The sequence below is a fragment of the Mus caroli genome, chromosome 5, assembly GCF_900094665.2.
Source record: "Mus caroli chromosome 5, CAROLI_EIJ_v1.1, whole genome shotgun sequence".
NCBI classification, from domain to species: domain Eukaryota; kingdom Metazoa; phylum Chordata; class Mammalia; order Rodentia; family Muridae; genus Mus; species Mus caroli.
In genome coordinates, this window is record NC_034574.1 from 108,409,726 (window position 1) to 108,420,161 (window position 10,436).

General features: G+C 46.7%; 1 protein-coding gene across 3 annotated transcripts; it reads left to right on the forward strand.

Moving 5' to 3' along the window:
- Nucleotides 1-916: 916 nt before the first annotated feature.
- On the forward strand, nt 917-9,847 carry Pla2g1b (phospholipase A2 group IB). Of its 3 annotated transcripts, none has more exons than XM_021163628.2 (4): nt 917-1,090; nt 5,654-5,813; nt 6,927-7,054; nt 9,634-9,847. In XM_021163628.2, exons 1-4 carry the CDS (start codon nt 1,057-1,059, stop codon nt 9,750-9,752), a joined length of 441 nt encoding a protein of 146 aa, XP_021019287.1. In that variant the 5' UTR covers nt 917-1,056; the 3' UTR covers nt 9,753-9,847. The 3 variants fall into 3 exon arrangements, with proteins under 3 accessions (XP_021019287.1, XP_029333729.1, XP_029333730.1); XM_029477869.1 differs by having other exon boundaries at nt 5,657-5,813; XM_029477870.1 differs by lacking the exons at nt 6,927-7,054; nt 9,634-9,847 and adding an exon at nt 6,630-6,776.
- The last annotated feature ends 589 nt before the right edge of the window (nt 9,848-10,436 follow it).

Sequence of the window (10,436 nt, forward strand, 5' to 3'; positions counted from 1 at the left end):
AGCTGCCCAGCAACTATGCTGCTTGAAGCTTATTGTTGTGTGTGTCCCGGAGTCTAAATGGTCTAAGGTAGGGTAGAAACCTTGGGCCTGGGACTGGCGAGATGGCTCAGCGGGTAAGAGCACCAACTGCTCTCCCAAACGTCCTGAGTTCGAATCCCAGCAACCATATGGTGGCTCAGAACCACCCGTAATGAGATCTGATCACCCTCTTATTAGATAATAATAAATAAATCTTTGGGCCAGAGCAAGCGGGGCCGACCGGAGCGAGCAGAGGTCCAAAAATTCAATTCCCAACAACCACATGAAGGCTCACAACCATCTGTACAGCTACAGTGTACTCATATACATAAAATAAATAAATAAATAAATATTTTAAAAAAAGAAAGAAAGAAACCTCGGGCTGAGATTTAAAGTAATTTCTACAACAGGCAGTCTGTTCTTCCAGAGGTCTGAGTTCAATTCCCAGCAACCACAAGGTGGCTCATGGCTGTCTGTAAAAGGGATCTGATGCCCTCTTCTGGACTACAGGTGTACCCGCGGACAGAGCACTCATACGTAAATGAGTGCATTTTTAAAAAAATATTTTTAAATATAAAATATATTTTATAAAAATATATTTTTAAAAATCTAAAAAAAGTTTATAAAAATATATTTTTAAAAATCTAAAAAAAAAAGTAAAAGCTATTATCAGCTACACAGCAAGTTTGAGGCCAGCCTGGGCTAGAAACCTTGTCTCAAAAAAAGAAAAAAATTAATAAAGTAAAGAGGAGTTCAAAGATGTCCCATGAGTTCCAGGGCAACCTGAGACTTGTCATAATGGGGGTAGGGAGAGTAGTAAAGGATTCCAAGATCTGAAAACCATCCCCTTGGGGAGGAAGTGCCAGGTGCAAATCTGTGGTATTATTTTCTCTTACAGGCAAATCCCTCTGGGTTGTTCCCCCGATAGACCCAAGGCCAGCCCAGAGTGGCTAAGAGCAAAGCAAACAGCCTTATCTTGGGAGCATGGGGCCCCATCTATAAAAGAGGAAAGTCACTGGAGTTCTTCCCTCACCCAAGATGAAACTCCTTCTGCTGGCTGCTCTGCTCACAGGTAGGCCCCTCTGTCGCCTCTCTCTGAGCACCTTACGGTCTCCCTCTTCTCCAATGCCTCCCTCCCACTGGTCACGCTGGAATTGTTTGGCATTCTCCTTAGGGTCTAATAGCCTCTGGGTTGGGGTCTCCTCTTCACCCCAGTGTTCAGGACAGCTGGTGCTTTTCGACCTCTGGGGTCTGAACTCAGTTGACCCCTTAGAAAACACTCCCTCATTTACCTACCCAAGCAAAGGAAGCCCCCTTCTGCCTCTGATGTCTTCTTGCCCTGGCACCACTTTCCTTGGCCTTGCCAGTGCCCTAACAACTTGCCTTTTTCTTTTTCTTTAAAAAAAAAAATATTTTTCCCCAAATAGTACTAATGTCTTTAATCCCAGCACTCAGAAGGCAGAGGCCAGCAGATCTCTGTAAGTTCGAGGCCAGTCTTGTCTACAAAGCAAGTTTCAGGACAGTCAGAGCTACACAGAGAAACCCTCCCTCTCTCTCTCTCTCTCTCTCTATATATATATATATATATATATATATATATATATATATATCATTATGTATCTGAGAGTTTTGCCTCAATATATGGTATATATTGTGTGAGCAGTGCCCGCAGAGACCAGAAGAAGGGTCAGATCCTGTAGCGCTGGAGTTGTAAATAACTATGAGCTGCCTGCCATATGGGTGCTGGAACCAGACCTGAATCCCATGGAAAGACCGCAAGTGTTCATGACTTCTAAGCCATCTCTCCAGCCGACCCCCTTATCATCATCACCATCAATAGTAATTATTATTTTATTGACATGACCTTGCTATGTGGCTCAAGATGTCTCCTCTCCACAGTATAGCCCAGCCTTGGGACTCTCCTCTCTCAGCCTCTGAAATGTTAGGATTCCATCTGTGCCTGGTTTGAGTCTGCAATTTTTTTTTTTTTCGAGACAGGGTTTCTCTGTATAGCCCTGGCTGTCCTAGAACTCACTTTGTAGACCAGGCTGGCCTCAAACTCAGAAATCCGCCTGCCTCTGCCTTCCGAGAGCTGAGATTAAAGGCGTGCGCCACCATGCCAGGCTGATTCATTTACATATTCAGGCACCCTCTGCATACAGGCATTACATCCCCAGCTCCATGAACAGAAACGATTTGGGCCCTGTGCATTGAGTCACCTGTAGTTGGCACATAAGTCGTTTATATTCACCCAGCGATGATTGAGACCTGCAATCAGGCTGTCAACTGAGCCTCAGAGATAAAAGAGCCATGTGCCTGTTCCAGAAGCACATGTGTTCGCACGCGCGAGCACACACGGTGCGTTAGTTATGCCTGTGTCTAGCTTCTGTAAAGCATATATCTAGCTGTATCACCGAGGGATACAGCCCCTACTTACTGCCATCACAGGGGTCACCCACATTGTGGAAAAAGCCAGCTGCTCCCTTTCTTTGTCCCTGGGGCCTCCCCACAAATGGTTAGCCAGAATGAGCCCAAAAATAGAGTAAGCAGGGCAGGGTCTTACGCGCCCTTGATCTCCATGCTCAGGAGGCTGAGGCAGGAGGATTTCTAGTTTGATGTCAGCCTTGTTTACATAGCAAGACCCCAATGTGGTGCTCACACTCGTCATTCTAGCTCTCCGGAGGCTGAGGCAGGAGGATTGCCATGAATTCAAGGCCAGCCTTTTTTACAATGTTAGCTCCTGTCTCAGAAAGAATGAATAAAGGAGGCCAAGCAAGGTGCTGCATGCCTTCCATCCCAGCACTAGGGAAACAGAGGCAGGAAACTGTGAATTCAAGACCAGCCTGGTCTACAGAGTGAGTTCATGCCAGCCAGGACAGTATAGTGAGTGAGACCTTGTCTCAAAAAGATAAAAGGAGAATGGAAGAAAGATTAAAAGATGGAACTGGACAACGCCGTGTGAGACGATAAGGCAGCATGGTGACTGAGGAGATGGGACCCCGAAAGTCCCTTGTTCTCTGTGCTCTTTATGCAGCAGGACTCCGTGCAAGCTGCTGACGGCCTCTGCTCCACAAGCTGCTCTGCAAAGCCTGTGCTTGCTTTGGGCAAGCGCAGTCATGGCACAGGTTTGCTCGTTCATTCAACAGAATTTTGTGGAGCGTCTACTAGGTACCAGGCACATACTTCACTCACTGACTTTATTCATGGCTTATCTAGAGTCAGCTCATCACACACACACACACACAAATACACTTACTGCATAGACACAAACACAGATATACCACACACACAAAACACACACCACACACAAACATGCACAAACAATACACAACACAATACACACACACATACACACAAAGAGACACACACACCACACACACAAGCAGATACACACCACACATATACAGACATACACAAACAACACATAACACAATACACACACATACACCACACACACAGGCACACACATACCATACACAAATACATATCACACACACACACACCACAACGTGTGTTAGGCACGGTGATAGGCTTTAAGGAGTATGAAAACCAGGAGACCTGCTCTTGAGAACCTCCTGTCCTACCAACTGAGTGGGAACACATTAGGTAGGATGCCTTAGCACCCACAGAAAAATCCAGGCACAGCAGTGACACCCCTACAATTCCACGACTTCAGAGATGGAGACAGGAGGAAGCTCTCCGGGACTTGCTGCTTAGCCACCATAGCCAAGCCCCCAGCTCTCAGCCACCATAGCCAAGCGGCAAGCCCTGGGCTCACTGAGAGACTCGGTGTCAAGAATAAGAGAGTGAGTTAAGATTCCAGATGTTGGCCGGGTGTGGTGGCTCACGCCTTTAATCCCAGCACTCGGGAGGCAGAGGCAGGCGGATTTCTGAGTTCGAGGCCAGCCTGGTCTACAAAGTGAGTGCCAGGACAGCCAGGGCTACACAGAGAAACCCTGTCTCGAAAAAAAAAAAAAAAGATTCCAGATGTTGACCTCTGCCCTCCACCTACATATGCACACATACACACACATATGTGAGTCCAAACACAAACCGAAGTACTAGGAAGCAAAAAAAACACGGGACAGTAGAGGCACCGCTTGGGTGTGTGGACCGGAAGATCCTCTTTAATGGGGAAGCATCGGGGCCAAGATCTCTCTAGCCATTCAGGAGGCTAAGGCAGGAGGATTGAGAATTTAAGACTTGGACTATAAGCCGGGCGTGGTGGAGCAGAGGAAAGGGGATTTCTGAGTTCGAGGCCAGCCTGGTCTACAGAGTTCCAGGACAGCCAGGGCTACACAGAGAAACCCTGTCTCAAAAAACCACACACACAAAATAAAAACTTGGACTATAGGTAGACTCAAAAAAAGAAAGAGAGAGAGAGAGAGAGAGGATTAAATAAATAGTAACATTTCAGTCCAAGAACTCTCAGAGGGTGACTCAGAGAGTGGCAAGCCTGTCTGTGCTTCCGGCCACTTGTCTATTGGTGACCTGGGCAGGAGTGGCAGTGGAGAGAAAGAAGAGATGAAGTGGAGTCCCAGACCCATGGAAGGGAGAAGCCTCAGACTGAGGTGCTGGGCCGACACTGGGGCTGAGGGAAATCCAGGATGTTCCAGCATTTATGAACACAGCCCTGAAAGGCACAGCGAGACAAACTCAGAACTGGCCCACACTGGCCTGCGCTGACCCAGCTTCGGCAAGGACCTACTTACTTACTGATTGCCCTCCTGTTGGCCATTCCTGCATGTGGGAGGCACTGAGCACCACACCATTCTTGCATCCTTGCCTCCATCTTCCTCCTCTGCCTCCTACTTCTTTTCCTGAGGCAGGGTAACACGTAGCCCAGGCTCCCCATTCAGTGCTGCAGATGGAAGCCAGGACTTTGCGCTTGCTTGCTTGAAACAGGGTCTCACATAACCTGGGAAAGCCTTGAACTTGCCTTGTAAGAAGATAACTGTGAACTTCTTCTTTTTTTAAGATTTTGTTTATTATTGCCAGGCAGTGGCGCACGCCTTTAATCCCAGCACTTGGGAGGCAGAGGCTGGTGGATTTCTGAGTTCAAGCCCAGCCTGGTCTACAGAATGAGTTCCAGGAGAGCCTGGGATACACAGAGAAACCCTGTCTCAAAAAAAAAAAAAAATTTATTTATTATTATATGGAAGTACACTGTAGCTGTCTTCAGACACCCCAGAAGAGGGCGTCAGATCTCATTACGGATGGTTGTGAGCCACCACGTGGTTGCTGGGATTTGAACTCAGGACCCTCAGAAGAGCAGTCAGTGCTCTTACCCACTGAGTCATCTCTCCAGCCCCGCAATCTTTATATAACTTAATGCCGGAGGGGTATCCCAGCCCAGTCCAGTGGTGCTCGTTTATTTATAGTCCTAGCACAAGGGGAGGACAAGGCAGGAGGGTTGCTGCGGAGTTGGAGGCTAGACACCTTCCTGCTCAGGACTGACTTAGATCCAAGACCTAAATAATGAAAGGAGACAATCAGCCGCACGTTAGTAGCTTCTAGGAACCGATGCTCCCCCGAGGCAGCAACTGATAGGAAGCGAGAAAGAAGATAGCAGGCAGGCTTCGGTCCCGGGTAAAGCGGTTCGGAGTGGATTTGAACGTGCTGTACACTCTTGCAGCAGGCGCTGCTGCACACAGCATCAGCCCTCGGGCTGTGTGGCAGTTCCGCAATATGATCAAGTGCACCATCCCCGGGAGTGACCCCCTGAAGGATTACAACAACTATGGCTGCTACTGTGGCTTGGGCGGCTCGGGCACCCCAGTGGACGACTTAGACACGTGAGTGGTCTATTCCGTGGGAGACTGGAGCGTGGGCACCAGGGTGGGGCCAGAGAACCGACCAATCACATCTCGTCTCGAGAGGCGGGAAGGGGAGGCGTGCACAATCCCTGAGCGTCGTGTGTTTTCTTTTTGTTTAGTTATTCATTATTTACATTTGTTTGTTTGTTTTCCAGTCAGGGTTTCTCTGTGTAGCCTAAGCTGTCCTGAAACCCACTCTGGCTGTGAACTCAGATATCCTCCAGCTTCTGCCTCTTGAGTGCTAGAATTAAAGGCATGCATCACAATGCTCAGCATATATTTTCACCTCTTGTTATGTAAAGAAAGAGGTCCAAGAGGACCCATTAATCTAGTGGTCCCAGAAAGTGGAAAGTGGAAATGTAACGTGCGCGATGCTACCCTCTAGTGGCAGAGCAGGGTACTGCCAACCATCCACATGTCAGCCTTGGCTTTAAAATGGCATCGCAACTTCAGAACTTGTAATTTCACTGTATTCCTGCAGCTTAAAAAAAAAAAAAATCGCCCTGTCTCGAATCCCCTCCCCCCAAAAGTCGCCAATTAATCCTAGCACTTGGGAGGCAGAGGCAGGCGGATTTCTGAGTTCGAGGCCAGCCTGGTCTACAGAATGAGTTCTAGGACAGCCAGAGCTATACAGAGAAACCCTGTCTTGAAAACAAAAAACAAAAAAACAAAACAAAACAAAAAAGTCATTTTTTTGAGACAGGGTCTTGCTGTATAGCCCAGACTGATCTCAAACTCAGAGATCCACCTGCCTCTGCCTCAAGTAGTGGGATTGTCTTTTTTTTTTTTTTTCAGAGCTGAGGACCGAACCCACAGCCTTGTGCTTGCTAGGCAAGCGCTCTACCACTGAGCTAAATGCCCAACCCTCAAGTACTGGGATTGAATAAAGGCGGGGGCCACCACACCTGGAAAAAGTAGCTTTCAATAAATATATGCTAATAGTGATCACAGAATCTCGAGTCATTCTCGAGCCATTGCTTCTGGAACACTGGTGCTTAAGTCAGCCTTGCCTGTTAGAGAAAGACTGCAAGCTGAGAACCAACCTCCGGCGGGTGCACTACCCCACCTTCAGCTGTTTCTTCCCCTCTCCAGGTGCTGCCAGACTCATGACCACTGCTACAGTCAGGCCAAGAAGCTGAAAAGCTGTAAATTCCTCATAGACAACCCCTACACCAACACCTACTCCTACTCATGCTCCGGGAACGAGATCACCTGCAGCGGTAGGGTTACCTTCCAAGACCTCAGGACTCTGCCTGGCCTCTGGCGGGTTTGGAAGGGGGAGGGAGGGACAGGGACAGTCACCATTTTGTGCTCCAATACTTGACAGATTTTATGTATTTATGGGAGGCATATCTATGGCATTACACACGTGCACAGCTTTCGGGAGTCAGTTCTCTCCTTCCACCGTGTGAGGCCCGGGGATGGGACCCAAGCTCAGACTTAGCACCAAGCCCCTTTGTTCCCTGAGCCAGCCTGCCTCCCCAAAGCTTCTCCCCTTAACTGCTATGTTATATATTGATTCTGTATTTACTAAACACTCAGAAGCTGTATCATTGCTTATATGCCAAACACTGAACTAAACATCTTTTCGGGAAAGATTTCTCATCTCCACTTTACAGAGGAGGAGTCAGAGGGTTGGGAATGTAACTCAGTTATAGATCGCTTGTCTAGCATGCACAGAGCCCTGAGTTCCATCCCTGGAACCTATAAATTGATATGGTGGTGCATACCTGTAATCCCAGCATGTAAAGGCAGGACATATAATTTAAAAAAAAGATTTATCTATCATATATATATATATATATATATATATATATATATATATACACACACACACATATATACATATATATATATACCATTGCTCTTTTCAGACACACCAGAAGAGGGTATCAGAACCCATTACAGATGGTTGTGAACCACCATGTGGTTCCTGGGAATTTGAACTCAGGACCTCTGGAATGGCAGTTAGTGCTCCTAACTGCTGAGCCCTCTCTCCAGCCCAGGATATATGATTTATAAGTGGTAGTTGATGTAAGAATTAATATTACGGGCTGGTGAGATGGCTCAGTGGGTAAGAGCACCCGACTGCTCTTCCGAAGGTCCAGAGTTCAAATCCCAGCAACCACATGGTGGCTCACAANGAGATCTGGCGCCCTCTTCTGGAGTGTCTGAAGACAGCTACAGTGTACTTACATATAATAAATAAATAAATCTTAAAAAAAAAAAAAGAATTAATATTACAAATGTATTCAGGAAATTGATAGAGCAGCAGTTTTTCTTAAACCTTGCTTGTCCCCAAATAATGACATAGAGACTAAGATTTATTTGTGTAAAAGCACAATAACTAGACAGTATAATTCTATTCTAATCCTCTGATCTAATCTTGCTACTTCCCAGCCAAAGTCCCCATAATCCTTGCACTTAGAGCCTTCCACACTCCAGTTAAATTCTCAAGCCTTCCTCGTGCCCAAGTCCCCCTGCCTCTCTGAATCCTTTCTCCTCCCACAAGTCCCGCCCTAGTCTCTAGGAGAGATTGGCTTTTCCAGATTTTATTGACAAATGGTGTGCATTGTTTACACAAACTTGAGACAGGAGATCCTTGTTTGATGTACATAACTAGCTGTCTTCAGACACACCAGAAGAGGGCATCAGATTTGATGAATGAGTATCTGCACGTACACCTGCTCGCCAGCAGAGGGCGTCAGATCCCATTACAGATGGCTGTGAACCACCATGTGGCTGATGAGATTTGAATTCAGGACCTCTGGAAGAGCAGTCAGTGCTCTTAACCGCTGAGCCATCTCTCCCTCCCCTTGAGACAGGAGATTCTTAATATAAGCATTGCAATACCGGCTCCAGATTGATGGTGGGATAGAGAGATCTGCATTTGCATACTACAAGGGTAATCTTCACACAATTCACAAAAATATTATTACAGCTGATATTTGTACTTTTCTGATTTTTAGGTTTATCTGCTTATGTTTATTTTTTTTTTATTTTCTTTTGTTGTTGTTTTGTTTTGTTTTGTTTTGAGACAGGGTTTTTCTGTGTAGCCCTGGCTGTCCTGGAACTTGCTCTGTAAACCAGGCAGACCTGGAACTCAGGGATCCTCCTGCCTCTGCCTCCCGAGTCCTGGGACTAAAGAGGTGTACCACCACTCCTGACAATGTTTCTTTCTTTTATGTCTAAGAATAAGTTGGCATCCTGGTGTCTTCTAGCACTCTCTGTCATATCTTTAGAGACCCAGCCTCTCACTAAACAAGGCACTCACCTGTAGCCTGATAGGCCAACAAGTGCTGGCAACTTGTGCTCTCTACTTACTGACAGAGTTGCAGATGCCCCAACCACACCTTGCTCAAGGGCTTGGGGATCCTCAGTTAGAGGCTGGAGCTTATGTCTTGCGTGTTATCCACTTCATCCACTGAGCCCAAGAAGTTTCTTTCTCTCTTTCTTTCTTTCTTTTTAAGATTTATTTATCTTATGTGTATGAGTTCACTGTTGCTGTCTTCAGACACACCAGAAGAGGGCGTCAGATTCCATTACAGATGGTCGTGAGCCACTACATGTTTGCTGGGATTTGAACTCAGGACCTCTGGTAGAACAGTCAGTGCTCTTAAGCGCTGAGCCTTCTCTCCAGCACAAGAAGTACATTTCTATTATAATTTGGCAACCCCAACGTACTTTCCTTTTGCTTCTGTCTCTCAACCCACGGAATGGCCCCAGCTTCTTTCCATTCTGTCATGTGGCGTCCTGGGCTCCACTCAATTCGATTCTCTCTGTTCTTGTTTCTCTCCAGCCAAAAACAACGAATGCGAGGACTTCATCTGCAACTGTGACCGTGAGGCTGCCATCTGCTTCTCCAAGGTCCCATACAACAAGGAATACAAAAACCTTGACACTGCGAAATATTGTTAGCCTGTCACCTCACTTCCCGCCCACGCCGGCCCCGCCCACCTTGCTGTCTTATTTCACCCTGCGCCCTCGAATAAAGTACCCGCTGTCAGAGCCTGGGTTTGGTGATTGTTGTCTCTGTCCACCGAGCATGGCTAGATCCTCAGAGGAAAGCATTCCGTCTAGGCTTGGAAGTGCAAGATGAATGAGAACATTTCCAGGAATCAAGCGCCTCCTAGAATGGACGATAATCCGGGTGATGGTAGTGCACACCTTTCATCCTGGCACACAGGAGGCAGAGGCAGGCAGGTTTCTGTGAGTTTGAGGCCAGCCTGGTCTACAGGGTGAGTTTCAGGGATAACCATCAGTCTTGGAACAAAAGAATAAGAAAAGTGGCTGCTGGTTTGCAATCACGATCAATGGATTACCCTGCACCCGGCCTGTGCTTCTCTAAAGTCTCGATCGTCCTGCTGTACGGCGACTATGAGGAATCTTGTTTTTCTAAGCTGAGACCCGGTCAGATAGGATGGGAAGCGGGCTCTGGCTTTGTTTGAACCAGTTTTCATCTGAGCTCATCCTTCTGCTTCTATTTGCAATAATCTCAACCCAGTTTTTTTTGGTTTTGTTTTTCCTTCTTTGAGATAGCCCGGTTGGCCTGAAACTCATTATGTATGATAATTTTTTTTTTTTTTTTTTTTTTTTTTTTTT

Bases quoted from the DNA above. Each gene is read 5' to 3' on its own strand.
- Pla2g1b (XM_021163628.2), top strand. From the start codon at position 1,057: ATGAAACTCCTTCTGCTGGCTGCTCTGCTCACAG. The intron at 1,091-5,653 runs GTAGGCCCCTCT...ACACTCTTGCAG, and splicing joins GCTGGCTGCTCTGCTCACAG to CAGGCGCTGCTGCACACAGC. The intron at 5,814-6,926 runs GTGAGTGGTCTA...TCCCCTCTCCAG, and splicing joins CCAGTGGACGACTTAGACAC to GTGCTGCCAGACTCATGACC.